The sequence below is a fragment of the Chlorocebus sabaeus genome, chromosome 12 (assembly GCF_047675955.1).
Source record: "Chlorocebus sabaeus isolate Y175 chromosome 12, mChlSab1.0.hap1, whole genome shotgun sequence".
Lineage (NCBI taxonomy): Eukaryota > Metazoa > Chordata > Mammalia > Primates > Cercopithecidae > Chlorocebus > Chlorocebus sabaeus.
In genome coordinates, this window is record NC_132915.1 from 98,440,965 (window position 1) to 98,467,332 (window position 26,368).

At 41.9% G+C, this 26,368-nt stretch overlaps 1 protein-coding gene across 3 annotated transcripts in view; it reads left to right on the plus strand.

The window, feature by feature from the left end:
- Positions 1 to 26,078, plus strand: part of RABGAP1 (RAB GTPase activating protein 1) — a 170,834-nt gene extending 144,756 nt beyond the window's left edge. For 2 of the 3 annotated variants that reach the window (XM_008006338.3, XM_008006339.3), the window contains 7 exons: positions 10,041 to 10,133; positions 10,563 to 10,673; positions 18,991 to 19,095; positions 19,972 to 20,055; positions 20,735 to 20,806; positions 22,800 to 22,997; positions 24,317 to 24,777. In XM_008006338.3, coding sequence (XP_008004529.3) covers positions 10,041 to 10,133; positions 10,563 to 10,673; positions 18,991 to 19,095; positions 19,972 to 20,055; positions 20,735 to 20,806; positions 22,800 to 22,997; positions 24,317 to 24,439 — 786 coding nt within the window. In that variant the 3' untranslated portion in view covers positions 24,440 to 24,777. Of the gene's footprint in view, positions 1 to 10,040; positions 10,134 to 10,562; positions 10,674 to 18,990; positions 19,096 to 19,971; positions 20,056 to 20,734; positions 20,807 to 22,799; positions 22,998 to 24,316 lie in introns of all 3 variants that reach the window. The other variant, XM_008006337.3, reaches the window with a different exon arrangement.
- The last annotated feature ends 290 nt before the right edge of the window (positions 26,079 to 26,368 follow it).

Below are 26,368 nucleotides of genomic sequence, written 5' to 3' on the forward strand. Positions count from 1 at the left end.
GCTTAATAGTTTCCAGCCAGAAGTTTTACCTTTGATATATGGATCCTTTATTTCCATATATGGAAAGGTGGGGAAAGTCCAGGTAGGAGGAATCTAATGTCTTGTTTTTTCTTGCCTATGCCTTCAATGAGACAAGTCTGACAAGGCTGCCTTTAGTGTGTCTGCACAACACATATATTTTGTGCTTAGATATATAATTCCTTCTAGCCCTGGAGAACTTTTCATGTTTGGGGTACACTTTGGATGTTTCCCCCTATTTGCACGTGATTTCAGGTGAGATAGTAGTTTTTCTTGAAATTGGCTTACAGCCTGAAAAGTGTAGAGATTCACCAGAACATGAGAGAATGGGATTTTTCTGCCAGAAGGTGAGATATGGTATGTATGGTTTAGTTAGTGATGATTGGTTATCTTCTGGCAGTTACACTTAATACCAAAAAATATTAAGAGAGATACACATAATAGTTGAACCTGTTATTGGCAAAGCGGTAATTCAGTGGTAACTTGCCAGTTCAAAATTAGGAAAAGTCATCATTGGCAAGTGCATCATGAGCCCTGCATTCTGTGGCTTGCGTGAGGTATGAGTGCACATGATCATCTGTGGTTTGAGCCCAGTAGACATTGAAAGGGTGGTTCATGATATGTGGTTCCAAAAGCTTGTTTGGAAACAAGCTTTTGAAGTTTTTCTTGTGGAATTTACAAAGGTAACTTTTGCTTCGCAACTCACTGAAATCCTTCCCATGATTTTTTAAATGTTTGTAAATTGTGGCTTGGTTTACTCAGTTGCACAGTTGACCTTTGAGCAACATGGTATGAACTGCATAGGTCCACTTATACGTGGATTTTTTTCAATAAAAGTTACACCAACTATGCCTCCTGTCTCCCCTTCTACCTCTGCCTCCTCCACTTCTGCCTCTGCTACCTTTGAGACAGAAAGACCAACCTCTCTTCCTCCTCCTCAGCCTACACATCATGACAACCAGGATGAAGACCTTTATGATCATCCACTTCCACTTAGTGAACAGTAAATATATTTTCTCTTCCTTACGATTTTCTTAATTTTTTCTCTAGCTTATTATGTTGTAAGAATTCAGTATATAATACCTGTAACATACAAAATATGTATTAATTGACTTTATGTTATCAGTATGGCTTCTGGTCAACAGTAAGCCATTAGTAAGTAAATTTTGGGGGAGTCAGAAGTTACACGTGGATTTTCAGCTGCGCAGGGCGTCAGTGCCCCTAACTCGTGTTGTTCAAGGGTTAACTGTACTTCCTGATTAAGGTGAGAATTGGAAATACTTTGCCTCACATGCCAGTCTAGGAAACAGATAGCCACTTTTGTTTTCATTGTTGTGATTTTTGGTCTTTTGAGAAGGGTCTTGCTCTGTCACCCCTGCTGGAATGTAGCCGCACTGCAGCCTCGACCTCCCAGACTCAAACAATCCTCCCGCGTCACCCTTCCAAGTAGCTGCGAGTACGGGCATGCACCACCATCTCCCGGCTATTTTGTTTTGTTTTGTTTTGTGTAGAGACAAGGTCTCGCTGTGTTGCCCAGGCTGGTCTCGAACTCCTGGACCCAAGTGATCGACCCACCTCTCCCTCCCAGAGTACTGGGATTATAGGTGTGCGCCACTGCACTGGCCATTGTTGTGTTTTAATGTTATGATATTGTTGTAATTTGTAGTATTGATATAGTTCTTAAAAGCATCTTATTTCTTCCTCACAATACAGTAAGGCACATCAAGTGACTTACCCAAGTCATACCAGCTGTATAGTGACAGAGCACCCTAGTGGAACTCGGGCCTCTGACTCTGTGTTCCCAATGCTTTCCAACCCATTCTACTGCCTCTTACCATTGCAAAGGTTCAATAATTAAATTTGGTGTGGCAGTATCTGAAATGGCCACAAGATGGGTGTGTTGCTCAAAAATGTCTATATTCTTCTCCGTGCCCTTTGGATTTTCTTTTTCTTTATAAATCTTTTTCTGTCTCTGTCCTTACTTGCCTCTCTACTTTTGTCTTTTTTCAGGCCTTTTACTTCTCCTATTCTCCCTGTTTCCCCTTAAAGTGAACTTGTTATGGGACTGAAATGTGTAATTTATTTCTTGAGGAGTTTAGATCCCCTGCTGCTAATCTAAAATTTAACAGTGTACCTCAAAACTCATTTAGCTATCCATTGACCTCTCTCCCTTTATGGGTAAGTGACCTGAGATAGAAAAATTGTCCCACTTCTGATAGAGGATCTAAAAGGCATTCCATTCTAAATAGATTATTCTAGAAGATCATTTATGGTCCTGGGAGCCCCACAGCCCTTCCATACAACTGTGCCTTGCATAGTCTTTAGAGGGGAATATTGAAAGGTCTTTTAGGCCGGGCGCGGTGGCTCACGCCTGTAATCCCTGCACTTTGGGAGGCCGAGGCGGGCGAATCACGAGGTCAGGAGATCGAGACCATCCTGGCTAACACGGTGAAACCCCGTCTCTACTAAAATACAAAAAAAAAAAAAAAAAAAAATTAGCCGGGCGCGGTGGCGGGTGCCTGTAGTCCCAGCTACTCGGGAGGCTGAGGCAGGAGAATGGCGCTAACCCGGGAGGCGGAGCTTGCAGTGAGCCGAGATCGAGCCACTGCACTCCAGCCTGGGTGATAGAGTGAAGACTCCGCCTCAAAAAAAAAAAAAAAAAAAAAAAGAAAGGTCTTTTAAATTTTCGATTCAAGAAATATGCGAGGGAAACTCTTTCTTCATATCTGTATAGGCATTTTTGAGAACAAGTGAGATATATGAGGCTAGTTTAGAAGACACAAGAATCATGCTCTAAGAGATGGCCCAGTCAGTCTCCTAGATCAAACCTGAAGACTTGACCATTTTGCCATAGAATCCTGCCTAAGATGAAATGGGATTGCTGAACCATTGCTTCATTTGAACGTATCATTTTAAACATCACGTGAATGTGCCAGACTTCAAACTACTTATAAGAAAAGATACTAGTACAAAAACCAAATAGCAGTGTCTCCAAATTAATATAATGCTTAACCATTTGCTGTTTAGAGAAACAGAAAACTCTTCAGCATTCGGGAGTATTTTCCCTTGGGGGATGTTTTTATTCCAGAGCTTAAAAACCACACAAGTTTGAACTTCATTCTCTGTTCAAATTATTTGTGTAGTTAGTATGTATTAGATTTAAGCTGTCTAAGGGCTGCGACTTCATCAGTCTTTGTTGATGGATTCACAGAATTGTACACAATGCTCTCATATAGTGAAATAATCCTCACAGTGACCATATGAGGGCCTTTTAGGGATGTGCATACTGAGACGTAGAGAATTGATGTAAACTCTCAAAGGATATAAAGTCAGTAACTAATGGAGTTGGGATTAGATCCCAAGAGTTTCACACTCTAAAGTCAATTATTATGGGCATTCTGCTTTACTGTAAATGGCGGATTGAATGAATGGCACAGGAGTCATTTGTGTGTTACCCCTTTTTGGTGATTTTAGTAATGTAATGATGGGTACCTCTATCTCTATATCAGAGTTGAAACTTAATTCTCTATACACTACACAAAGTTCAGCTTTTCTTATAACTAGACCAGACTCTAGTTTTATTTCTTTGTTCCTACCTTTTAGAATCAGATTTTATGAGGAAACTTCTGAATGGGTGCTCTCTTTCTCTGTAATAAACCCTAAATTTTGCCAGTTGTTGCAAGAGTAGCGATGGGCACTGCCTTCTTATTTTAATAAGCTGGTCTCCCTTAGTCCTTATCTGTTTGTGTTCTCTGCTACTAATTTGCTTCTTCCATTTTAGAAAAACACTATAGTGGTAGAACCAGAATATCTAATTCTACTTAGTGATCTTTGAAGGAGTTAAACTGTTTGAACAAATTAAATTAAAAGGCTCAGAAATTAAATAGAATGTTTATTTCCATTGGTGAAGAATGCAGGCCTTCGAGACCCACAGACCTTGACTTTTACCCTGGCTCTGCCTCTGCTGTGTGACCCCAGGGTAGGTTAACATCGCAGGGTTGTGAGAGAATAAGATGATGCCTTGAAAGTGGCTGCTGCTTCCATCCCTCAAATACCAGTGTTCTTCTGGCCTGCCCTGTTTTGACCTTTGTCCAGGCATCCAGAGTACTTTCCTTAAGTCAGTTCAAGTCAACAAACACTTACAGATTTTCTTGCGTGTTCAGCACTGAGCAGGCCACAGAGATAAATAAGAAACAGGAATCACCCCAGACTTGCATTCTTATGCTGGCACTGCCACTGAACCCTGGGTCCTTGACTTGTCCTTGACTGGACAAGTCACCTATCTATGATATGGTATGATGTGATCCATCTATGGTATGATAAGTATCACCTGCTATATAATCTATGATGAGGAAGTAAGACCTAGACGTATCTATCTAGGTCTGTCTATCTAGATAGATAGATAGATAGGTCTAGGTCTTACTTCCTCATCAGTAAAATGAGGGAGATAATCCCTGCTCTGCTCATCTCAGTAAGTTGTTTTGAGAAGTAAATAAAATAGTAGATTTGTAGACATCTTGTTATCTTGAAAGTCCTGAGTAAATCTCAGGTTCTTTTTAATCAATAACTGAAAAATCAGTCCCTGTCCTGAACGTTAAACAGGAAGATAGACTTGTGTCAGATTTCTTTATTTAGCTTTCTGATAGTCCTACCACATGAAGCAATGAAGACGTTGGAGTCAGGATCTCCTTATTGTACCAGACTCTTGCCCCATACTGTCCACCCACTCACCCAACAACATGCTTCTCTCTCGCCATGCAGAGCTACTAATGTTCAACCTCCCACCTCACTGGACTCCCTGTGACTCCAGCTCAGCACGGATTCTGATTTTTGCAACACTTTTTTAAGCCAAACTTGGAAAGCAGCTCCACTTCCAATGATAGCCTGTTTCATGCTTTTCTGTGTTAAATTGACTTTGTTTAAAATGGCTCTTTGTTTGCAGCACATGTTCAGAGGGATAGCTGTGTCCCTTGGTTCAGGACAGGATGCCAGGTAATAATGACAAATAGTAGCTAAAATTTATTGAAAATACTCCACTGTGTGCTAGGAACTTTTCTGAGGACTTTATATGTATTTTGTTTTTTGATCTTCATAACAGTAGTCTTCATAAGGACTGTTAGGATTTTTACAGATGAGGAAATAGAGGCTTAAGATTAGGCAGCTTGCCCTTGATCACACAGTAAGTTATTGGAAGAACCAGGACTCCAGCCTTGGTCCGTTCCACCTGCACAGCCCAAGCTCTTAGTGGGCAGGTTGTACCATGTCACGCCTGCCCAGGTGAGCAGCCACTCTCACTCTTTCTCCATGTGTGTGGCCCTTGCCGTCACTATCTATTCCAGGGGCTGATCAGAGACCAGCTTACCCAGGGCAAGTGGCATAGATTTTAAGACAGCACATTATCCAGTTCCTGTGACAGATTAATGACAAGTGAGTGACCAAAGGAGAGATGTTTTCGACTGAATTTGTGCTTCTATCAAAATAAACTGGCAAGTATCAAGTCTGTACTTTCTCTCTAATTTAAAGTTTCTTAATCTGGGACAATGCACAGGCCTCAGGGGGTCCATGAGCCCTCTGAAATGCTATGTAGAATGTTTGATTGTGGAGGGAGAGGGGAAGTTGGCTTCTGTGCACTCTTTATTAGAGAGGAACCATGGCTCTCAAAAGACTTTCAAGTAGTGCTATTTCTAATGGTGTTAAGAGTCCTGGTGCTAATACAGTGGGGGTATAAGGTTGGTTTTACCAACAAACCCAGTCATAAGTATTTGTTAGGCTTCTTTTCCCCCCACAAAGTATATTTAAACAGAACAAGGATTGAATTTCAAATTTAATTTTCTTTGAGGGCAAAAATACCTCTGTGTGAAGCTGTGATTTCCAAAGCCTTCTGATAGGAATCAGTGAACAGCGGGTATGATTCAGAGCTCTGAGTCTAAATCCATAGCTTCCCTTGCTTCTTGAATTCAATTAAAAGTTAAAAGTAAGAGAGAGAGAAAATGAATCTTGGACTTCTGAATCTCTGTTCATTAAGTATTTTCATGCTTACTGTGTGAAACGCATTAGGAATTTCACAATGAATAGGACTTCCTGCCCTCATGGAGTTTGTGCGTTGGCACCTATATATGTCTTTGTATTGCTAATGCCATTGCACATGGTAGTGCTCAACTACTGGTTAAATAAATGTCCCTATTGTATCTTTATTAAGGTAAAAAGAAAGCCTTTGGCTTTGATTTGTTTAACATCCTGTTATTATGAGTCCCAGTTACTTTCCAAGCATTGAGCACTGGAGATACAGTAGTAAGGATAACATACATGGCCTGTCTCCTGGTGGGAAGACAGACAATTAAGTAGAAATATAAGTAATTGTGAGCTTGGATTGCTGCCATGGAGGAATTGACTTGATGCTATGAGAAGAGTTATATAACTGAAAGACCTGGCCTGACAGGACAAGAGTATGAGGGAAGGGTTTGCTAAAGAAGGGGTATTGGAACTGTAATCCCAAAAGTGAAGAGGAGTGAGCCAGGTGTGAGGTTGTCTAGGCAAAAGGAACATGCTTGCATTGCACGCCCACCTTGGTTGCCATTTCCATTCAGAAGAAAAGTCAATGCAAGGAAAAGAGAGTACTTTCTCAGTAATTTAGCAAGCATTTCTGGGTACTTGCTATGCATGAACAGGGGACAACAATGAGTGAGAGACAGTTCTGGCCTGAAGAAGACATTCATAATGTCATAGGCAGGCCAAGAGGTGCTGGCCTCTCCCAGGTGTGGCCTCAAAAGGAGGCTTAAAATGTTCCTGCTGCTGCTGGCACCTTTTGGTTCCCCATTCGGGTTTCAGGCATCAGTCTTTATCTTGGAGTTGGTGCCTCAAAGGCAGCCTAAACTAGTTGACACATGCTGCAAAAGTCAGCATCAACCGTCAACCCATGAGAAGCTTTGGTGTTTTTATTGATTTTGTGTTTGTGGTGAGTGTTTAAGGGAGAGAGGAAGGGTGGGAGGGAGAAAGAGAGAGACTGAGAAGAGGTGAGGGTGAAGATGGGGAAAAGACTGAGCTGGTGAAGAAGTCAGGACTCTGGACCAGCAAAGTCTGTGAAGACAGCAGAGCTTTGTGTACACCCATTCCTGAGAGGTGACACCTGAGGACTGATTCGGAAGTAAATGAAGACCGTCAGCTAGAGAAACAAGCAGAACTCTTAGAGAAACCCTAGATAATTATGAAAATGATACTTAAACAGCATTTCTGTTTTTCCTAATTATAAAAATAATTCATACTCAATGCAGAAAACTTGGAAGACATAGGAAAAATGAAAAGAAACACCCATATCCTATCGTGAGAATGTAAGAAACAAATGAGATGTTGGTCCGTTTAAAGGTTCTATTATTTACCAGGTACTTATCACACACTCGTGTTACATATGATACTGAGAGAGAATCAACCCTATTACTGTGAGGGTGAGGCAGCTATAATAAGGGTTAATGAAATATAGAAGACATTGTTTTGTAGTTAGCCTACTAAAACATATATCTATGGGGAAAAATGTTAATTCTTCCTTATCCAGCAAGAGAATGAAAAGTTGAAGAATCTTGAAGATTTGTGAAAATGTTTTATAGGATTTGGTGTCAATTCGTTTTTTTAAATAAAGTGCCATGGGAGTCTCTGACCACCTCCTTTCCTCCCATTTACTCAGAATGCAAAAGCACTGGGATGAAGTGTTTGCTGTTCACAGCCTCATTTATTTTCTGTTCCACTACTAATGATCTGTTAGGATTGTCTATACACTTATTGATTGCATAACATTTTACTTAGATGCTGTCTTCGTGAGTCACTTAAGTACACAGCAGAAGTTTACCCTAGCATTGGCCTGAAACTGCAGAAGATCTCAGCTTAAAGATGTCCTGCTCCAGTTTGTGGCCTTACCCCAGGTGTTGAGTGAGCATCTTTCTATAGAGGTCAGCTGGAGCAGAATGCTGTCTTCCTGGCTGCCTAACCTTGGGCAACAGCCAGACTCCAGAAATAGAGCTCTGATTGAGGCAGACCTGCAAACAGCCTGACTAGGGGAGGTGTCCACAGTCAGTGGGAGAGGAACACACTCTCCCACTGAGAGCGTCTGGAGACACACCAATACACAGCAAACGTGGGCCTATCCCTTCCCCTTTCTAGGTCTTACTTCTTCATCTATAAAATAAGAAATTTGGAGTGGAGTAGATCTGAGAGTCCTAGTTACCTGGACCTGGGGACTAACAGACAGATTTCCAAGTCATCACTTTAGTGCTGATTACTAAAGCTTCAGGAAGGGATGACCATTAGTTTTATAATCATTCTTTTAAAAAAATATATATTTAGATGGGATCTCACTCTGTCACCCAGATGGGACACAGTGGTGCAGTCTTGGCTCACTCCATTCTCAACCTCCTGGGCTCCAGGGATCCTCCCACCTCAGCCTCCTGAGTAGCTGGGACTACAGGCACATGCCACCATACCTGGCCAATTTTTGTATTTTTTTGTAGAGACAGTCTTGCTGTGTTGCCCAGGCTGGTCTCAAACTCCTGGCCTCAAGTGATCCTTCTGCCTTGGCCTCCCAAAGTGCTGAGATTACAGGTGTGAGCCACTGCACCCAGCCATAATCAGTCTTTAAACTACACACATCTGTTTTTTTTTTAATCACTTTTCTATTATATCTCATAATTTTTGAACATGTAATTTTTAAAAATGTCATAGGGAATGGCTAGCTGTTCAAAGGAAGGAAAGATAGTCACCACCCAGCCTGGGCAACATAGCAAAGCTCCATCCCTAGAAAAAAGTAAAAATCAGCCAGGTGTGGTGTTGTGTGCCTGTAGTCCCAGCTCCTTGGGAGGCTGGGGCGGGAGGATCAACTTACCACAGGATGTCAAGGCTGCAGTGAGCTGAGATCACACCACTGCACTCCAGCTTGGGTGATAGAGAGACCCTGTCTCAAAGAGGAAAAAAAAAGGCAGTTACATCTTGAAGGTGTGTTGCCCTTGGTTATAATTTAGCTTGAAGAAGGAGACAGAACCAACCAGTAAAGAGGGGAAAGCCTGTTACATAGAAGGAAAGCCAAGAGAATAAAGGGAGAAAAGATTTTCTAGAAGAAATCAGAGTGGATTGGTCATGTTAAAGCATGAAAGTCAGGGAGTTTTGAAGTTTAGTTGGGGAGATGTAAGACCACTGGACAGAGTAAAAAGACACCACTGGAGACCTTCAACAGGGTTCTTTCATAGAGAAGTCAGAGCAAAGGCCTGACTTACATTAAGGAGGGGCAGGTCTTGAAGCAACAGAGGTGAAGATCTAGGCCTGTGGTTTGCAATGGTTTGTAAGAAAAGGCTTGAGAGAAAGAGAACAATAATCGGATGGGGTGAGAGGGCATCTAAGCAGAGTAGTCAGCAGAGCTGTGTTTTTAAGGGTAGAGATAATTGTCTATTTGAAAGCAGCACGGAAGGAGGTAGGAGAGAGGAAAGGGAGGGGATAGAGAGGTGCTAGGATAGTGAGGACTTCAGATGGAGTCCAACTGCCAGGGCTCAAATCCCAGATCTCCCAATCCCTTATTGTGTGACTTTGGTCAAGTTACATAACCAACCTCCTTATACCTCAGTTAACTTGCCTATAAGATGAGGATGAGAATAGCACACTTTGTAGAGGTGTTGTGAGGTCACAGATTTAAAGGATTTAGCAGCAGCACTCATATGTACTAAATAAAATGGTGGCATTATTATTATTAGGGACAAATAGGACCTAGAACTTGTAGGAGGAGCCATCTGTAGGGTGTTCATTCTAATACTGTCAGTTAAAGCCTTAGGAACCAAACATCTCCAACAGAACTCGAAACACATTGAAAATTTGGGGTCCTGGGCTTATACCCTACTCAGATGATTTCCCTCCCAAAAAATAGGAAATACCACGTCCATAATGACTGAGATTGCCCAGGCCACCAGAAGTCTTCGTCTTCAGTGCAGGCACTGAAGCACCCACTACTTTCTAATACTTCTTAATTTACCCTATGATTTATCCTACAGATTAGTCAGAAGAAGTTGAAAAAATACGAGAAAGAGTATCACACCATGAGGGAACAGCAGGCCCAGCAAGAAGACCCCATCGAGCGATTTGAGGTTGGTTTGCTTATGGCCTACGTGTGAGGAGCTCCCAGGCTTTCATTTCCTATGATTGTGCTTGTAACTAGCTTCATTGAGTCCTTTTTAAAATTCAGTTCCTCTGTAGGTTCAAGTTTTAGTTTGAGTTTGCAAATTAGCAAGCAAGATCTGTTTTTGCTTCAGACCAGCTGCCTGGTTTGTTATAGTTCAGTGGCTTTTCGTCACAGTTAGTAAATAGTAGCTGCTTGACAAGGTCACTTGAATCAGTTAAGTATTTCTTTATGGAGCTAGAAAATAAGTAATTGTTGATTTGGAAGCACATGAGGTCCAGCCATTTATCTTACTGTTTCCATAGGACTTAGAAATTTATTTTGAGGTTTAGCCCTGAGAAATGACATTTCCATCTGATTTTTATGTGTCTATAACTGGTTTCTTTCTACTCTTCAGCGGGAGAATAGGCGTCTACAAGAAGCTAACATGAGATTGGAACAGGAAAATGATGACTTAGCCCATGAGCTGGTGACCAGCAAGATTGCACTACGGAAGGACCTGGATAACGTAAGTCCAACGGGTCTGAAGGGAAAGACTGCACTGAGACACTTGACTTTTCCCCTCAAGAGATCCTGGAATTTTCGTATTCCTTATTCTAGCCACCTGTAAAGTTTCCCTCTTGTGATACAACTTGCTTGTCAGTGTCACTTCCCTCCTTTCCTTCAGGAATTATCTGTTGTCTCACAAAGCTCTCCTTACCACCTTCTTTTCTCATTGTGCACATAATCCTTGAGCTCCTTTCCCAAACATCATTTGATTAAGAGACTTGGTGGTTAATTCTTACATTACTATAATTGGCAGGAGCATTTAACCATCATTATTACCTTAACCTCCCCCCTCAGACAAGAGATTTTGTTATCCTACATATTTCGTGCCTGTTGAAAAGGCATTGCCAGTTGGAATGCAGCTCAGTACCTCAGCAACTTACAGTTTTATCAGGAGTTTCTGTTGACAGATGTTTCATTTTTCTTTGCTTCTCCTAATCTTAACAATTTTGGAATGATGTCTTTTCTGGCAGAAACCCTTTACTATTTTCTGTACTACAAACTAACCTTAGAAGAAATGGTATAATCTCTCCATCATGGTTTAGGTCAGAAGTTGGCAAACATTTTCTGTAAAGGGATAGATAATAAGTGTTTGAGGCTTGTTGCCCTACAGTCTCCATTGCTGCTACTTAGCAAAAGCAGACATAGATGATATGCAAATGAATGAGCATGTCTGTATTGCAATTAAAAGCTTTATTTACAAAAATAGGTGACAGGCTGGATTTGACCCTTGGACTGTAGTTTGCCACCCCTTTAGATTTCCCTGCCAGGCTCCTAGGATTACCTTTCTGCTCTTTGGTTTCCTAAAGTTCCAGGGATGGGCTCAGGCTGTTGAGGATTTTTACGGGGGTCTTACATTATATGCACTGAGATAGGGTCCATGAATTTCAGGATGTCCTTGACATCCACCAGAAGCGTAGGAACATTTTGTGTACTCATGCATTTCCTTGAAAGGCTGTGCTTTTGTTTAGTTCTCCTAGGTAGAAAGACTATGGTTTCATCAGATTCTCAAAGTGGTTAACAGGCAAGATAGAGCCCACAGTATCTACCAGTTCAGAAAATGTAGGATAGACCTGGATACTAATGCCAACTACTCTACTTTCAGCTTACCTTGGACACCCTGTAAAATGAGGGGTGGTAGAATAATAGCTATGTCACAGGGTATAGAGAGAATTACATAATTAGATGTATATGAAAGCATCATAAAAAAATCAGGCACAGGCAATGTTAGCTCCCTCTGCTTGTCTGCTTGTCATCTACAAATAACTGAATTTAACAGGGAAGGCTCCTCTTTGCAGTTTTTGCAGGGAGAATGTTTCAAGGTCATTAGCCCTCAATGACCAGAACCTGAGCTCTTTTGACGGCTTTTTGGCTTACCACAGTCTGCTCATCAGGGTTGAGTTTCCTCCTTATGGTGCAAATTCCCAGCATATCCTCTGTTCCTCTTTGTAGAAACACTATATGGGTCATTCTCTCCCTGTTTGGGTATTTCTGCCTAGTGAGTGGAGGGAGGCAGGTGTACATGGAGCAGAGACTACTGAGGCAGGGCCAGAAGTGTGCACCTAACACAGCCCTCAAAGCAGCTGTGGGTCATGCAGAAAGGAGAAAAGAAAGGAAAAGAAAAAAATACGGGTCTTGAACAGGAGCCTTTGTGTCCTACAATGAAATTAAGAGGCAGCTTAGGCCAAAATTCCAGGTGGATTTTTAGTTTGAGCTGTTGCATTTTCCAGTCTAACAGGCCCAGTATTAACAGTGACACCCACTAGTGAGTCATAGACTACTTATGTTTTTAAAACCTGCCCCTAAACAATATAAACCCTTTTTCAAGTCGTCTTATCCTGACACAGTAGTCAGAGAACTAGGTTTCATTCCTGATATTAGGAGTGCAAAATAATAAGAATTATAATATTAGCTCCCATTTACTGATGATTTGTGGTGCCAGGCACTATGATAAACATTTTACTAAACTTTCATCTCTCTCACCGTTACCTCAGCCTTGAGAGAACAGTAATGTAAGTTCCATTTATGGATGAGGATTTTTTTTTTAGCAGCTATAAAACTTGAGATTCAGTTGAAGGCACCCAGGAAGAAGCAGAGCCAGGCCCATGGAACTGGAATGTCCAGGTTTTTTTTTTTTTTTTTTTTTTTTACAGTGCCACCCTGTTTCCACAGTACATATGGGACAAGGAGCTATGAATCGATGTCATAACCATATCAAAAACATGAGGACCAGGGATTGTGACAGAAGAGCTAACATTTCTTGAGCACTTACCAAGTGCTAGGCACTGTTCTAAGTGCTTTCTATATATTATCAAATCCTCAGAGTAGCCCATGTTGTAGTAGGGATATAATTATGATCCCCATTTTACTGATGAGGAAACTGAAGCAAAAAGAGGTTAAATATTCCACACAGATCACCCAGCTACTGGACAAGCCCTCAAATTGAAGGCCTGACACCAGAGCTCACCCTCCTACGCAGGCAGCAGGGCTCAGGCGCATCACACCAGGGCCCATCCTGCAGTCATCTAAAATGTTGCAGAGACACACCTTTCCCACACTCACTTTCCCTTGCCAAGTTAGACTTCTCTCTATAGTTCCTTGTGAATTGTCACTGAAAATCAGCCAGATTCTTCCTCACTGAAGGGAGGATTGTGGGGCCCTTTCATTATATTTTTACTTTAGGGACTTAGGTTTTTGAAAGAACTTCATTCCTTTGAGAGCTCTTTCCTTCCTGCATCTCAGAGAAAAGCTCTGGTGTGAGGCTTTAAAATTTCCATAGCCCTCTTGTATTTTCGGTTAATTATACATCACTTTTGTTATTCATCACCTGTCACTTTTGCTGTTCTTCACACAGCAGCTGTGGAGAAATTCCATGACAGCCACTTAATTCCTAGGTGACCCCAATCATGACTGGACCTGACACTGGTGCTGAAAGGATGAGGGGAACCTATAGAAGGTCCCTGCAGAGCTGATAGGACCATGTCCGAGTCCCCTCTAGCAGGGTCACTCCTCTGTGTTGAGACAGATGTGGGAGTGAAGGAAACTGGCTGGTGAGCCCACCTGCTGTCCAGCAGGATGTGAACTCTGGCATGGCTGCTTATTAGTTCTGTGACATTTTGCAGATTGCTGAACTTGCCCCATTGAGTTAACTTGGCCCCTTTATTAAAAATCAGTTGACCCTAAATTTGCAGGTTCACTTCTTGATTCTGTCTGCTCCATCTATTTGTGTGTCTATCCTTAAGTCAATACCACACTGTCTTGCTTACTGTAGCTTTATAATAAATCTTAAAATCAGTTCATGTGAGTTCTCTGACTTTGTTGTTCTTTGCATTTCTGTATCAGTGTTAGAATCAGCTTGTCAACTTCTAGAAATAAAAGCATCTGGCTTTTGAGTGAGGTTCATGGAATCTGTAAATGAGTTTGGGGAGAATTGACATCCGAACAACAATTGAGGCTTTCAATCCAGAACATGTTAAATTTTTCATTTATTAAGGTCTTTTTCAGTTGCTCTCAGCAGCAATGTTTTTTAGTGTTCAATTTACAAGACATGCACGTTTTAATCTATTGTAAAGTGGTGGTGTTTTTTAAATTTCATTTTCCAGTTGTGTATTGCTAGTCTCTAGAGATGCAATTGGTTTTTGTGTTGTGACCTTGTATTCTGTGACCTTGTAAAAACTCATTTGTTAGTCTGGCAACTTTTAAACATATTTTTTGGGATTTTCCACATATATAATCATATCATCTCTGAATACAGTTTTTCTTCCTTTCATATTTATCTGCCTCTCTTTTTCTTGTCTCACTGCACTGACTAGCATCTTCAGAACGATGCTGAATGGTGAGAGTGGACATCATTGCCTGGTTCCAGACATTAGCTGTAGGTTTTTCATAGAGTAGGTTGAAGAAATAAATTCTCCTCTGTTCCTGTTTGCTGAGAGTTTTTGTCGTGAATGGGTGTTGAATTTTGTCACATGCTTTTCCTGTGTCTGTTGAATCATTTGGTACTTCTCCTTAATTCTATTAATATAGTGAAATAAATTCACTTTTCAATGTAAACCAACCTTGTATTCCTAGGATAAACTCTAGTTGGGGTTTCTATTTTTTATTAAAGATTTTAATTTTTATTAAATATTTATATGTTCATAAGGAATATTTTGAGTTTATTTTAATATTTTTGTCTGGTTTTGTCATTGGGGAATGCTGGCCTCATAAAATGAAGTGAGAAGTGTTCCCTCCTGTTTTCTTGAGGACTTTATGTATGATTGTTCTTTAATTAAATCTTTAGTTCCCTAGTGAAGTCATGCAGACCTGAAATTTTCTTTGCAGGAAATTAATTGTGAATTCTTTTTCTTTCTAGATATGGAGCTATGCAAATTTTCTAATTTTTTGTGTGTCTGTTTTTATAATTTGTGTCTTTCAAGTAATTTATCCATTTCATCTTAAGTCTGTTGATATAAGGTTGTGTGTATTTCCTTATTCTCTTAATGTTTGTAAGATCTGTAGAGATGTTTCATTTTCATTCCTGATGTACGTCATTTCTTTTTCCCACTTTGACATAACCAGCCTAGCTAGAAGTTTATCAATTGTTTTGATCTTTTCAAAAGCCAGCTTTAGCCTGGGCAACATGGCAAAAATTAGCTGGCTGTGGTGTCACGTGCCTATATTCCCAGCTACATAGGAGGCTTAGGTGAGAGGATCACTTGAACCCAGGAGGCAAGGGCTGCAGTAAACCGAGATAATGCCACTGCACTCAGCCTGGGTGACAGAGTGAAACGTTGTCTCAAAAAGAAAAAAAAGCCAACTTTTGGTTTTATTGAGTTTTCTCTGTTGTCCTGTTTCATTGATTTCTGCTTTTACTTTCTTTGGGTTTCATTTGCTCTTTTTCTGGCTTTTTAAAGAGGAAGCTTGAATAACTCTGGACCTTCTTTTCTAAAATAAGCATTTAAAGTTGTTAATCTCAGCCAGGCACAATGGCTCATTCCTGTAATCCTAGCACTTTGGAGGCCAAAGCAGGAAGATTGCTTGAGCCCAAGAGTTTGAGACCAGCCTGGGCAATATAGCAAGACTTCGTCTCTACAAAAAAATTTTGAAAAATAGCTGAGCATGGTGACGCATGCCTGTAGTCCCAGCTACTTGGGAGGCTGAGATGGGAGTATTGTTTGAGCCCAGGAGTTCAAGGTTACAGTGAGCTTTGATCGTACCACTGCATTTTAGCCTGGGCAACAGAATGCAACCCTGTATCTTTGAAGAAAAAAGAAAATCATAAATCTCCATGTAAACACTATTTTCAGCTGCATTCCACATACTCTGATGTGTTGTGCTTTTATTTTCATTCAGTTCTTGTGATTTATTCTTTCACTTATACAAGTTTATTGGTAGTATGTAATTTAATTTCCAACTATTGTTTTTCCCAGAAACTTTTCTGTTGTTTATTTTTCATTTAATTCTGTTGTGATCAGAGATTATATCCTGCCTGATTTTAATCCTTTTAAAATATACCGTTACTTATTTTATGGCTTATCATATAATCAGTTTGGGTGAATGTACCACATGCACTTGGAAAGTATGTATGTTCTATTGTGAGTGGAGTGTACTGTGTCAGTTAGGCCAAATTGGTTGATAGTGTTCAAGTCTTATATAGAACAACTTGATTTTCTCTGGTGGTTCTGTCACTTACTGAGAGAGCGCAGTGGAAGTTTCTGTGACTCTAATTGTACATTTTTCTTTTTCTCCTTTTAGTTACGTAGGGATTTGTTTCATGTAATTTGAATTTCTGCATACATTTTGGATTGTTAACACTTTCTTAATGGAGTGACTCTTTTATCATTATGAAGTGTCCCTCTTTGTCCTTGGTAATATCCTTTGTCCTGAAATCTGCTATATCTGACATTTTTATAGCCAGTCCAGATTTCATGGTATTGTGTGGTATGTACATCTTTTTCCATCCTTTTACTTTTAACGTGTCTGTGTCTTTATATATAAAATGGGTTTTTGTTTTGTCCAAATGATCATTTGTTTTCTATTTGTCCTCTTTGCATTCTTTTTCTCTTTCTGTATTCTTTGGTTTAATTGGGTATTTTCATAATTTCATTTTATCTCCTGTGTTGCCTGATAAGCTATTCTAGAGCTTCCTCTTCTCCAGAGCCCTGTCTCATGCCTTCCAGCCACCCTGACCTCCTGTCTCCTTAACCCTTTGAGGCTCTCATGCTTTGCTTGGAACCTAAGCAGAAAGTCAGGGTGAAAGCAGGACCTTGTTTGTTTTCTTCCTTCCAGAAACCTCAGTTCTGCATTTATTGTTCTCAGTGTCCGAAAATAGCTGTTTCATATGTTTTATCCAGTTTTCTGTTTATAGTAGGAGGATAGATTTGCTCCCTGTTAATCCTTCATGACTAGAAGTCTGGATTTATGTTTATTGTGACCAGATGCCCTCTCCTCATATGCTGATGTAAATAGAATGTGCAGTGGGTATGGTGCCGTTAGAGGACCCTGGTTGGGTCAGGCCAGTATCCTCTGTGCACCTTCCCATTGGCATGACCTTGAGAGTCAGCTTTAGGAGTGGTGGCACAAATGCTGGGCTCAATGTCAGAAGACTTGGTTTCAGATTCCAGCTATGCCACATGCTAGTGAGAGCTTGGGGAAATCACTTCCCCGCCTAACTGCTTTATAAACTGGGGAGTTGGGGTGGGCAGGGAAGATTGTTGTGTTAGAAGACCCATTTCATCAGTAGGCTCCTCCATACTCCTCAGAATCAGTCTTAGTATGAATCATCATCTACCAAGGTAGTGATGATGAGAAAAGGACAGAACATAAGTGTGTAGCACATGCTTCAATGTAATGCTCAAAAGATGTTAACCGAGTCCAAGCGAGAGAGGATAGGTTGTTCTGTTGGTTAAAGTAAAATAGAATCTTTAACAGGACTTCATTCTCCTTACTAGTTATTTTCCCTGTTGTTTGAGTCTCTTCATTTCCTTTTTTGATTGCTTCTTGGGTTTGAGCTAAAGAAGGAGATGATAAGCTACTCCCCATGAAGGACATAACTGCAGGGCCACATTTAATTGCATGCATTTGCAATTTACCAGTAATTAATGGCCTTTTGAATCTGCATATCATGCCATTCTCAGTTCCCCCCTATTTTTCTCTCTTTCTTTTGAGATGGAGTCTCGCACTGTTGCCCAGGCTGGAGTGCAATGGCGCAATCTCAGCTCACTGCAACCTCTGCCTCCTGGGTTCAAGCGATTTTCCTGCCCTAGCCTCCCGAGTAGCTGGGATTACAGGCGCCTGTACCACGCCCAGCTAATTTTTTGTATATTTTTAGTAGAGACAGGGTTTCACTATGTTGGCTGGGCTTTTCTCAAATTCCTGACCTTGTGATCTGCCCACCTCAGCCTCCCAAGGTGCTGGGATTACAGGCGTGAGCCACCACGCCTGGTCCAGATCCCCATTTAAGGACCCAGCTCTCTGGAACCTGTTTCTTCCAAAGAAGTACAGGAAAGGAAGTAGAGTATAGTGGAAAACTCAGTGGCCCAGTTACACTACTTTAGGTGATGTCAGAATTTCAGGGAAATCCTATCCACATCAGGAGCCCAGCAGAGACCCTCTATTTAGTCCTTGAGTCTTCTCTAATATGGTATAGTCAGTCATCCTTGGAGTGACCAGCACCAGGAACTCGTATGTCAGGCAAAAGTGTATCATTTTCACTAGGACACACAGTTACACCCACTAGACCTTTGCATGCTTTAGAAAAAGACGGGTGGAGAGTGGCCATTAAAGATAAGAAAAAGTGCCAGGAAAGGGACTGCCTCCTTTATCAGGTAATAACAAGAAAAATGCCAGACGGGTTGGATGAAGCAGAGGAAACACAGTTTGGAGGAAGAAAACCAGTTTATTAATAATAATAATGACGGCTACCTTTTATTGGTATTTACTGTATTCCAGGCACTGTGCTGAATGCTTTTCATGCCTTATCCCTCAGATGAAGAGCTGGAAGCTTAGAGAGGTTCTCAATGACTTGTCCAAGTGGCACATGGTCAGTGAACAATGGGCATTGAGCCCAGGCTGTGATGCCAGAGGCTAAGCTCCTAACTACTGCCCTGTACTACCTCTGAGCAAGAGACTGGGACAGGTACTTAGGCATGAGTGTATTCTCATTGTGACCCTGGGGATATAATTTCCCCTCTCTGAATCAGTTTCCCCATCATCTTAAGATGGGATTATGCTAAGTAATGTAAACCCTTTGCAGTTCCCAATTCTTGTTTTGTGACAGCATATCTTAAATGTTTCAGGCTGAGGAAAAGGCAGATGCTCTGAATAAGGAGCTGCTGATGACCAAACAGAAGTTGATTGATGCAGAAGAAGAGAAAAGACGGCTGGAAGAAGAGTCTGCCCAGGTAAGGGAACTCTCCCACATTCCTGTCTCGCAAATGCTTGAGAATTGGGAGTTCAGCTGGTGGCTTCCTGTTGGCACTAGAAAACCTGGAGACATCTGGCTTCAGTTTCTCTCCAAAGACCTTTTTTTTTTTCCTACTATGTAAAATCCAATGGTTCCTAATTAAAGCCTAGGAGGAGACAGTGGGTTGAGGCCCATCCTTTGTTGGGGCAGGCGAATTTCTGTGTATCGGCATCTGAGTGTAACAATGAAGAGGGGGTAGAATTTCTGCAGAAGGAAAGCACACATCATATAATGCCTGGCTCTTTCCCTACTTGTCCTCTGCTGTCTCCCTCGTAGAGGAAGCTTGGGAAGTCTTGTTCTGAGCCAGTGCTCCATAGTCATTGGAGACACAGAGCTGCAGGCATGAGAAGAGCTCTGGGTGCTGTGCGCCCAGGAGCAACCCCCTCCCCTGTCGCACCTGGTCCTCCAGGAGGCAAGACTGGCTGGGGTGAGAGACTGCAAAGCCCTTTCTACAGAAACCATGAGATGCTGAAAACCCGCAGTCCTCTTATGAGCTCTTTGGTTTGTGCCTGGTTCGTGCTGCCGTCTCAGTGAAGGTCCACAAGTTGGCTTGTACTGGCAGGGAAGACCTTCAGCAGAAGCCTCAATCTGAAATGGGGTCTGACGTTTTTGGAAGTTTTAACTGTTCTCTCCCTCTCCTGCATCAGGAACAGGGGATTAGTGCTGCCAAGATTGAAGGAAGAAAGTAGCTGAATTAGAGGACTTCCAGGGTTTGGTTCAGCACTTTTTGGGTAGCCTAGCACTAAGCGATTGGTGGCAGAACTTCCTTTTTTTTTATGTTAACATAGTCACTTTTGCCTTTTTATGTGTGCAGTTAAAAGAAATGTGCCGTCGGGAACTTGACAAGGCAGAATCTGAGATTAAAAAAAACAGTTCTATCATTGGTGACTATAAGCAGGTAAGTTCCAGTACCCTGGGACTGGGCTGTGTAATTTGGAAGCCTGTAGTCGGGAAAAAATGTATACCCACCCCCCACCCCCAAACCCAAATGCAAGCACTCTGGTTTCCTATCCTGGCTCTGCCCCTTGCATTGACAAGTGGCTTCACTTATTCTCAGTTGTAAAAGAAGGAAAATCATCCCCGCCTGGGAAGGTTGTTACGAGGATTTAAAAAGACCATGTTTGTAGAGTGCCTGGCAGTGCCCAGCACAGAGTAGGTACTTAAAACCACAGTATGTTTTGGTGTGTATTTCAGATTCAGAATTACGAACTTTTGTTTATGTGTAGTTTTAAACCGGTTCTCTCCCTGACTGGTTGAGTTTTAAGAACATAACAAATGGTCATTTTCCCTCCTACACTAGGATCTCATGCTAGCTTATGAGTCTGGCAGGTGTTCAGAAACCATTGGCCATTGAGTGTGGTGCTGCTTGGTTTCTGCAAGTCCTAGGCCAGTGAATGCAGAGGCGGCATAGCTAGAAGAACCCCTACTTATCCACCAACTTCATATACCCTCTTGAGTGGTAGCAGCCTATTTGCTACTATGTTAATTCCAATTTACATATTCCAGCTTCCACTACAGAATTTATGTAAATGATTACAGTTGCTCAAGAGATTATTGTTTTATATTTGTTTCTTTAGATTTGTTCTCAGTTGAGTGAAAGACTGGAGAAGCAGCAGACAGCCAATAAGGTGGAAATTGAGAAAATTCGGGTAAGACTTCTCTTTACCTAAAAGATTTTATACCACCTACTTCATTTTATGGCTGTATAAACAGGTTTTGGGAGGAGGCAGTTGATTTCAAAAGAGAGAGAATCTAAGCAATAAGGCACCTGTCACAGGTCCTGGCTCTATAGTTAACAACTAACATTATGCCTCTTTTCTCTGGAAGGGCGTACAGATGAAATTAAACAAGCTCTAGCTTTAGCTCTCAACATGCAAGTGCCCCACGATTTCCAAATGTTGTCTGTAAGGCAGTCGGTGTCAGCAGTGTGATGCTGAGGAGAGGGAGTCATGCAAGTGACAGGTCTTGCTTGAGGTGGTCGGAGTGCAGAGGTCAGAACCATGTGCTGTGGCTTGTCACTCTCCAGTGTTGTTCTGAGTTCATGCCTTCTGCTGTAGCACATCCGAGTACAATGAGGACCTTAGTTTATTTATTTTTTTTATTTTTAGAGACAGGGTCTCACTATGTTGCCCAGGCTGGCCTTGAAATCCTGGGCTCAAGTGAAATCCCTACCTCAGCCTGAGCTGCTGGACTCCAGGTGGGCACCATTGTGCCCAGTTTAGAACTTTAATTGTTTAATGTTTTGTTGGCAGCTTAGGAGCTTTTATAATGTGGTGCTTTCTTTCTTTAAGTTCTACCTATATTACAGTACTTGTCAGATTTTACTAAGATAAGCAATTTACTGAAAGGTACCTCACTAACATATTTACAGCTCAGAGGACAGGAACTTGGGTAGGTTCTGTGCTCATGGTCATGTTTGCGCAAAGCAACATTATACCTAGAGCAAGATGACACTGGCCTTTGTCATAATTAATGTTTAACCAAATCTGTTTTTGTGTGTTTTTTTGTTTGTTTGTTTTGAGACGGAGTCTTACTCTTGTCACCTAGGCTAGAGTGCAGTGGCACCATCTCGGCTCACTGCAACCTCCGCCTCCTGGGTTCAAGCTGTTCTCCTGCCTCGCCTCCCAGCTAGCTGGGATTACAGGCTTGTGCCACCACGCCAGCTAATTTTTGTATTTTTAGTAGAGACAGGGTTTCACCATCTTGGCCAGGCTGGTCTTGAACTCCTGACCTCGTGATCCACCCGCCTTGGCCTCCCAGAGTGCTGGAATTACAGCTGTGAGCCACCATGGCTGGCTATCCAGATCTGGTTTTTAAATATAACTTATTTTCTGATTCTAAAACTTAAATATTTTTGCAGAAAATTTGGAAGAGTAAATAAGGGAAAAAAGCCCTTATGATCCATTTTCCACATATAACATCATTATTAACACTGTGGTGTGTATTCTTTCAATCTTTGTTCTGTGTTTAACATATAAAATTTCATTCATTCTAAGATAAGCATTTTTTTTTCACATTTAAACATCTTTGAAAGTGGGATGTTTTATAATTGGCTTTTTGTGGTTTAATTGGCAGAATGTTTTCTTAGAGGAACATAAAATGACATTTCTTATAGTTAATGGCATCTTATTTTGATGAAATGTGGAATACATTTTATTTGTAATCATAGTTTATGTACATTTTTGTGTTCTATTTCAACCACTATGCATCCATTTTACAATGTTATAAAAAGTTCCTCAAAAACCTTTTAGAGGTGGTGTACTTCCTTGTATAAATATAGCACAGTATATTTAATATTTAATTGTTTTGAATAGTTTATCCGCTGCTTTTTTGCCTGTCTCCAGTTCTACAGTGAAAATTTTGTACATAAATTTTTATCTAGTTACAGCTTCATTTTTCACCCTGGGTTCCTAGAAGTGAGATTACTGAATTAAGACAATGGTATTTTTATTATTTTTGGTATATAATACCAAGTGGCTTTTCCAGTAGGTTATCTGCTAGTTTACAAAGAGCACAGGTTTTCAGAAACTGTAGTGCTCAACAGAGAAGCCGTCTCTTGGTGTCCCCCAAAGGGGATGCTCACACCATCCTAAAGGGCCAGTTCCTCTTCTTTGCATCTTCACATCTAACATTCAATTTCAGCAAAAAGTGGATGACTGTGAGCGGTGCCGGGAATTTTTCAACAAAGAAGGGCGTGTAAAAGGCATAAGCTCAACCAAGGAGGTTTTAGATGAGGACACGGATGAAGAGAAAGAGACGCTCAAGAACCAGCTGAGAGAGATGGAGCTAGAACTGGCACAGACCAAACTCCAGCTGGTGGAGGCCGAGTGTAAGATACAGGTAACAGCCAAGCTCAGACACGTGCCTGCGGGCTGAGTTTCCTGATGTGGACTAGAAACCCCAGAAATTATCTTTATGGTTTGGGTTTTTCCCCACCTTCTAAACTTTGATCACAGTTGTCATGAAAAGAAATACAGGACTTGTTATTGGCCAGTGAATGTCTCATCAGTATTTGCCCTGTCTTGAGGATTTTCACTTTTTCATATTGAGAATGATACACAGAGCTTGGAATCTTTTGATGGGATGAGAAGACAGTGCTTTAGAAACACAGCTCTACCACTGAACTGTTTGACCTTGGGTTAGTAACCTCCCTACATCTCAGGTTCCTTATCTACAAATGGAAATGATGACTACCTATCTGATGGGTTGGTTTGAGGACTAAGTAAGATAGTGTGCACAAATGGTTTGGCAGAATGCTGGGGGCTTTATAAATGCAAGCTTTTATTGTTCCAGTTCCCACCACTTAATTAGCTTCGTGACTGTGAATATGCTACCTGTCTGAGCCTCCTTTCCTGATAAAGAAGTTAGGGCTTGTTTTGGTCATCTTTATATGCGTTGGTAGGTCCACCAGCACCTCTAAACCCTAAGCACTGTTTTTGGACAGGACAAGTTCAGGATAAAAGCTTTAGGGCTGATGCTCCCTCACTGCACACATTCACTGGGCATCTGCTCTTTGGCAGGCCCTGTTATAGGTCTGGGACTGCAAAGCTAACACCTGGTAGTGTGACTACCCAGGATAATCAGGAAAGGCATCACCAAAGCAGCAGTAGCTGTGCTGTGATCAAAGAATGCACAGGGATTGTAGCTACAGGAGAGGGAGAACAGTGGCAATTCCAGGCAGAGGGAGTGGCATGTTCAGCAGCACAAGGAGGAGAGTGGCTGCCCAGGAAGGAGCCTCAGGAGTTCTTTCCTTGCAGTAGGGGACGGAGGTGGCGCTAAGGCTGGAAGAGAGTATGTGGATCCAGATTGCGAAGCATTTCAAACGCCATGCTAGGGGGTTTAAAGATTTTTGCCGAAATGAAATTATGTCATCAGAAGTAGAGCATTAGCTGTCTGCCTAGTGTGCATTCGGTGGACAGAAGAGGGAGACATAGAAAGTAGAAGACTGTTTTAATAAATAGACCAGGCAAGAAATTAGATCCTAACTAAAAACTCCCAAATCTTTAGGCATCCGAGGCATTTCAAGCCAGTTTGAGACGGGGAATTTCCCAAGGCCTCTCCAGAGTAAACAGAGTACATTCTTGTCTTGGCTCTCCTCTGGGGAGCCAGTGTCATTGACACCAAGCCCAGCATCCTCATGCGCACTGTTCCTCTTGCAGGACTTGGAGCACCATTTAGGGCTTGCCCTCAACGAGGTGCAGGCAGCCAAGAAGACGTGGTTTAACCGAACACTGAGCTCCATAAAGACAGCAACCGGGGTTCAAGGGAAAGAGACCTGCTGAGAGCAGCTGCCGCCTCCCGACACCTTCAGAAAACATGACACCTTTTGTTGCCTTCTTTGGCCAGATGTGTGATTCTGTGACTTGTCCTAGGACCAGAATGTACCTAAGTCAGATCCATAGACGCATGTTGGTAGGTCACTGGACCAGAGCTCATGAAGCAGGCAACCTCTGGGGTAAGACTACTGATACTAACAGGCCTGCTAGCTCAGCCGATGCTCTGGACACTCTAGAAATCACTCCTCAGTGTGACCTTCCAGGCCTCTTCCCCATGTAGGTCAACACCTCACCCAGCCTGAAGACTGAGTTTACATGATCAGAGTTAGGGGATCCTTCAGTCTGTTTTTTTTTTTTTTTTCCTAAACCTTTTTTTTTTTTTTAAATATACATATTATATATATATATATATATAGTGGGGGTGGGGCAGGGGATCAGAGATTCAAATAATTCTTTTCTGCTTCAATGCCAGCAGAAGGTCCCCCAGGTAGACATGGAGAAGCACTTTGTTTTAAATAGGAGGGTTTCATAGTTGCATCTGAAGGCACCTGGTTCTGTTAAACTGTATCATATGCAGGTTTTGGGTTTGGCATTATTCATGTTTCTGATCAATTCTATGCAACTCTCATAGTTCCTGTTATTTTTTAGCATTAGCTGCCAAATGACTTCAAAAGGCGGGGGTGGGTGACTTGACTGTGAGACTGGATTATAACATGGACAAATCTTATTTTGCTTAACGTGTCGTGTGTGTGTGTGTATGTGTATGTGTGTGTATATATATAAATATCTTTCCCAACATGCCCAGTTGACAGTGTTTAAATTCCAGACTAGGACTGCCGATCTGCACAATTTTATTATGTGGTTATTTGAGCACTTAATTTCACTCAAGGTTCATTGGGCTCTGCTCTGCTCTCCTCCCTGCCATTGCGGGAGCTGTGGACAGAGCTCCCTTACTTCAAGATTCCTAGTGTTTTTGCACAACAGGTTGTCCAAGCGAGAAAGACTGAGCTGCGTGTCTGTAAATGTCTGCGCAGGGTGCACATGCTGCAAGGTCTCCATTCTGCGGGCCTGTCCCTCCCAGATGGGCTGGGCCTTTGGGCCCTCCTCAGAGTATGCCTGGGTGCAAACCTCACTGTTCAGATGGGCTGCAAGTTCTCACTTCAAAGCTATGGAATGGAGATTTTAGCACCTTTAAAAAAAAAAAAAAAACTTTGACTTCTAATTTATATAGTGATATGCTGACAGGCTGACACGCAGATGGTTTTGTCCTCTTCTCTGCGTTCAGTGTTGAGGTGGCTGCTTACAAGAGGCACTGGTTTTGTATATAAAGACACTCGGGTTGTTTTGTAGCTCTTTTTCTTATTGGCTGTACTAACGCTTGCTGAGGTTATCTGTAATAAAGGCGGTAACAAGTGGCAACCCCCTCCCCACCAACCATCCCCTTTGCTGCTTTCTGTGTCTTTCTTGTTCAGTTACCAAAATAGCTGTAAGCCTATCTAATGCTAGGTGTGTGGACATTGTGCTAGGGTAGTTTCAGTGTGTCAACTTTATGAATTGAAATATAAACCAGTAAAATTGTATTACTGTTTCTTTTGTTGGTTTTATTTTAACAGCATATTCATTAAATATTTTGGTACAAACAGCATTGCTTTGTAAAAACCAGTTTGATCATCATGTGCTCCTGTCGCCTCCCCTTCTCCCCCGTCCCCTTCTCCCCCCTCCGTCCCCTTTTCCCCCCCTCCGTCCCCTTCTCCCCCCTCCGTCCCCTTCTTCCCCCCCCGTCCCCTTCTTCCCCCCCCGTCCCCTTCTCCCCCCCGTCCCCTTCTCCCCCCTCCATCCCCTTCTCCCCCCCCCCGTCCCCTTCTTCCCCCCCGTTCCCTTCTTCTCCCCATCCCCTGCACACAGAAGCAGAGTCAGAGAAGACCACTGTGTGTG